General features: G+C 34.8%; 1 protein-coding gene across 1 annotated transcript; it reads right to left on the bottom strand.

The window, feature by feature from the left end:
- Positions 1 to 2,393: 2,393 nt before the first annotated feature.
- On the bottom strand, positions 2,394 to 3,578 carry LOC129799298 (vesicle transport protein SEC20). Its single transcript, XM_055843042.1, has 3 exons — positions 3,404 to 3,578; positions 3,157 to 3,329; positions 2,394 to 3,090 (listed from the first exon to the last, which is right to left on the bottom strand). The coding sequence occupies exons 1-3, from the start codon at positions 3,482 to 3,484 to the stop codon at positions 2,670 to 2,672; spliced, it is 675 nt and encodes a 224-aa protein (XP_055699017.1). The 5' UTR covers positions 3,485 to 3,578; the 3' UTR covers positions 2,394 to 2,669.
- Between the last annotated feature and the right edge of the window lie 1,201 nt (positions 3,579 to 4,779).

Below are 4,779 nucleotides of genomic sequence, written 5' to 3'. Positions count from 1 at the left end.
AGATTTAAATTGAGTATATGTATATTAATCAAATTTGCTTCTCCACGATCTAAGCTTTTCCATTGACGAAAATAGATCGTTTTAAAGATCAACTGCTCAATTCGGAAACAATAGTAGCCATTTTTATGACTGACAGATATCTGTGTTGAAAAAATTTAATAAAATCAAAATTCACGTCTTTTTGTTCGAAAACTCTTTTACATAATATTTATTCCACATTTTCGAAATACTCAAAATTGGATTGAAGTGGATTGAATTTGTTGTGATATTAAAAAAAAAGAAGAAGAGTGTGAAAGATTGTAATAGACTTAAAAAACGATTGAGAGAGAGAGAGAGAGAAAGATACTATTTTCACTTTCATGAAATTTTCCTGAAAAAGTGGCGTGGGTTCGCAGTGGTTATAATAGAATCGGAAATATGAAGGGTCAAGGTTCATGCAATTCAAAAAATCATATCTCCGGTTCTATTTGACCGATTTTGGTGAGTGAGGGCTTAAACGAAAGATCTCATAAAATGCTACAATTTTTGGAACATTTGAACTTCGTGGGATCAACACCAAGAACGCTACAGTCGAGAAACCAATTTCAATATCACATAACCTCAGTTATCTCGACTGTCGCTGAACCGATTTTGATGATTACTTCGACATAATTGTAGAGGATATTTCTGTCTACATTCACAGCGAACAGACTGGGCTTTTCTACATGGTCATTGCTTTTTTACATCTTCATTGCTTTTTTATACGTATTGTATTATATTTATTTTTCATTACCAATAATAACTTTTAATAACCATTAATAACCATTAATAACGTGGAAAAAATAATTAAAAAATTGCGGCACCAAACCAATTTTTGCATCAATTTGATGTTTTTCCGTTTTCTGAGACAATATTCTTTAAAAAAATGATATATTAGTAACATTTTCCGATTATAAGTACCTTGAGAAAAGAGCAAAGAACAATTGACCGGTCAATTGCTTTTTGCTCTTAATTCGAGATTTTTAGATTTGGCAAATTTTACTAATAAATCATTTATTTATTAAATAATATTGTCTCAAAAAACGGAAAAACATCAAATTGATGCAAAAATTGGTTTGGTGCCGCAATTTTTTGATTATTTTTTCCACGTGTAAAAAAGCAATGAAGCTTAGGGTCGTATTTTGATAAAATTCTGGAAATCTGAACCGAAGTTTCGAGTTTTTTGACGGCACGCTGTTTTGTCTGTCTGTCTGTCATTCAGGCTGTCACCAGACCTAGAGGCCAAACAGTTAGAGATAGAGACCAGCACTTTCGAGGGATCTCTTATAAGTCGATCTCAGTAAGTATAATTTAAATGTCCATCGTTCATATACAAAAATACCGTTGAATCATTCCTAATAACAGTTTTCAAGGTAAAGGCTAAAAAAAAACTCTAGAATAGCGTATTTCGGGTATTTCGCAACCGAATGGGTTCATGTTTGGGATTTGTTGAACAGGTCTTGGAATTTCTTATAGAAGGCAATCGGTTTTAATCGGTTATACACCTCTAGGTACTTTTTCTCCAAAAATCAAAACTATTTTGGGTTTAATTGATTGTGATTGTGAATGCGAACCGGTAAACGGTAAGTGACACGAAAGTACTTTTTGTTTTTAGCATCTGAATGACAAGTTCAAGCATTTCGAAAAGCATGGGATGCTTTGTCACCCCATTGACCGAATTCTTCTTTTTAATTTCAAATTATCCATTTTTTTAGAACTAAGTCTAATTTTGTTGCTAATCAAATTTCATTTATTTTTCCTGATTAAATTAATTTCGAATTAATAACTGATCTCTTTAAATGCTTTAAGGAACAAGACAATTTTTAATGAGCAAATTTATGCCCCCGGGACACTTTTTGATCAGTAAAATTTCATGAAATCAAAATTTGTGTGCCTTTCTTTTTTTAAAAATTTGCGTAAGTCTATCCCACTTTTTCGGATTCTAAATTGGACTGAACAAAATTCAATTTAGTGTGATGCTCAAAAGAAGAAGAAGAAGAGCGCGAAAGAGTAGGATAGACATATGAAAAGCTTTAATGGCTCCGGCACACCTTTTAGATCAAGAAAATTTCATGAAGTCGAATTTCGGATCCCTTTCTTTCTCACATATTTTGCATATGTCTATCGCATTCTCTCGCACCCTTCTTCTTGTCTTAGACATTACTCCAAATTCAATTTAAAAGAAAGAAAGAAAGAGATAGTCATATGCAAAACATGTGAGAAAAAAATGGTTTCGAATTTCGACTACATGAAATTTTCCTGATCTAAAAGGTGTGCCGGAATCATTCTACTTAATCAATTTATTTTTTTGTCTGCCTATTTTTAACAACAAAAATACTGCAAATCTGCTGATCTTATTGCAAGTAAAACTTCAATTTTGAATAATAATTTAAAATGTTTATTAATTAAGAAAAAAATCCTTCAATAAATCACAATAGAGAATGTTGGAAATCCTACAATTTTCAACAGATTGTATTCTTACATTTCCAGTGCATGGACTGCAATGGTGATCTCAATTAACCCAGAATTAAATCATTTGAGAGAGCGCCGTGACATTGGATCTGGCCAAAATGCCTGGCTCTTGGGTGTCGGAGAGGACATGGAGGGTGACCACCAGGTGAGAGAACGAAGATAAAGGGAATGGCTGAAGCTTAGAAGAGTCGCTTCTGGACGATGTAAAAGACGCACGCCAGGAAGAAGATGAAGGCAAACAGAAGGATTATCTTGTCTGTCCACTCTCGACGACCGTACTTGTTGAGCAGTTTCCCGGATTGCGTGATAGTGCCTCCAGTATTTAGCAGTTCATCTCTGGTGCCCTCCACGCTCGAAGAGGATGCAATCAGGGTGTCCAGAGTTGCTGCACTCTTCTGTGTTGTCTCGGACAAGTGCCTGGAGATTGAGAGCATCTTGTCCGTGACACTCTCTTGTTGTGAGATCAGACTTGAGCGATTGAGTCTCGTTGGTCTCTGACGCAATTCACTGTCTCCGGAAGGTGTCAGGAGTTCCTGCTTGTCAGCCTTCTCAATCTCTAACATTGTTGATACATTAGCCTTTCTGAAGGCTTGTAGAGTCCTTCAAGAGGATTTCCCCATGAAATACCCTAAATTAAAAGGATGGGAGGTACCCGGAAAAAATTACCTTGTCAATTGTTGTCTGTGTGAGTCTACATCTTTGGCCACTTCTGGATCTCCCTCATCGCGAGCCCAATCATCCAATCTCTCTATGCACTTTCTCAGGGCAGATATTTTAGCTCTCCCAGCTTCATTTAGGTTCTCGAGATCCGCCAAGGAGCCTCTAAATGCCAGAATATCCTAAAACATCCCAACACAAAACAATCAACATAACCTCAATTGGATGTCTACTTAATTTACAGCCCGATATTTACCTGAATTATTGCCTTTACATGCAAATTGTTATCCACAATATCTTGCTTTAGTGATGAGAGAGTATATTTTTGGGAATCCATTGATATTTTCTACTTAAATAACAATTTTTCTAAAATGCTAAACACATCCGACTTCGTCACCACAAAACTCATGTACACATTTGACAAGCTTCTCTCAGACACCTTTGCAGTTGATACGTTTCAATGAGCTTTTTTTCTAAACACTCAAAGTTCGCTAATAGAGCTTTTCAAAAAAGGCGGGAGATTTTTTATTCGTGGAAATTTCAGTAATTTAATTATTTTATTTACTTTTCAACTAAATGAAAGATATAATAAGCAACCTTTATTATTTTTTGTACAATTTTCACGAGTTATTTGTCAACTGAGTTGGTGGTAAAATACTCCTGCTAGGGCGCGAAATAATTGATTTTCATTTTCTTCTGCGCTCCTGCAGAATGAGTGATTGCACTGCTCTCGGCAGTGGACAGGTGAGATATTAGAGAGAAATTAAATTTTTCAACAGATGGAGAAAAAAAAGTAAGATTTAGTGAATTTTCTCTAGGGGAAAACTGTTGCTCATTTAATAAGGAGTTTCCCCCAGAGTTGAGTTGCACTTGTAATTCAACAATTTATAGATTTTTCCCCATAATTAATTGTCTTTTTATTTCCACAAAATTGAATGAATACAAATGAAAGAGTAAGTGAATACACGATAAGAGCATAGTTAGATTGTGGGGAAAATGACCAAAATCATCCTTCGATATTTGTTGAGCACTCGATGCTGCTCAGCATTCGAAATGAGCTCAAGAGTGGCAAATAGGGCATTTTCCGCCTGGCATCCCCTTAATTTCATAATTCCCATCGATTACTTCATTAAATGGATTGACTCATGAAGGCAAACAAGGTGAATAATGATGATCATTTGCTGATGGGATCATCAGGGGAGCTCCCCTGCCATTATACCATTATATAAAACTTTAAACTTTGAACCCTTTGGATTACTTATTTGGTCCCATCATAATATACGATTCAAGGGGTAAAAAATTCTGAGGATGAATGTACATTTTTTCGCATTTTCCAAAAAAAAAAATTATATACGGTATTATTATGATAATTTCTTCAGTTGAAGTAAGTTTAAATATTTTTTAATTTACATTTTAGCCTTTTTAGCATTAAAATTATAGGTTTTATTTCCTAATTTACGTTCTAATGATGCTTCCCTATTGTGCTAATTTCACTTGAAAATTATGAGTAGGGCGAACTGTAGCAAAATGTGACACAAGCTTATCGCCCTTTAACCCTTTAACGACGAGACAGTTTTCGCTGATCGAAAATCATTAATAAAAATGAAACCGATAAACAAAATCAGTAAAAGG

The sequence above is a fragment of the Phlebotomus papatasi genome, chromosome 1 (assembly GCF_024763615.1).
Source record: "Phlebotomus papatasi isolate M1 chromosome 1, Ppap_2.1, whole genome shotgun sequence".
NCBI lineage: Eukaryota > Metazoa > Arthropoda > Insecta > Diptera > Psychodidae > Phlebotomus > Phlebotomus papatasi.
Note: the sequence above shows the minus strand (reverse complement) of the source record. Positions and strands in the feature narration are given on the sequence as shown.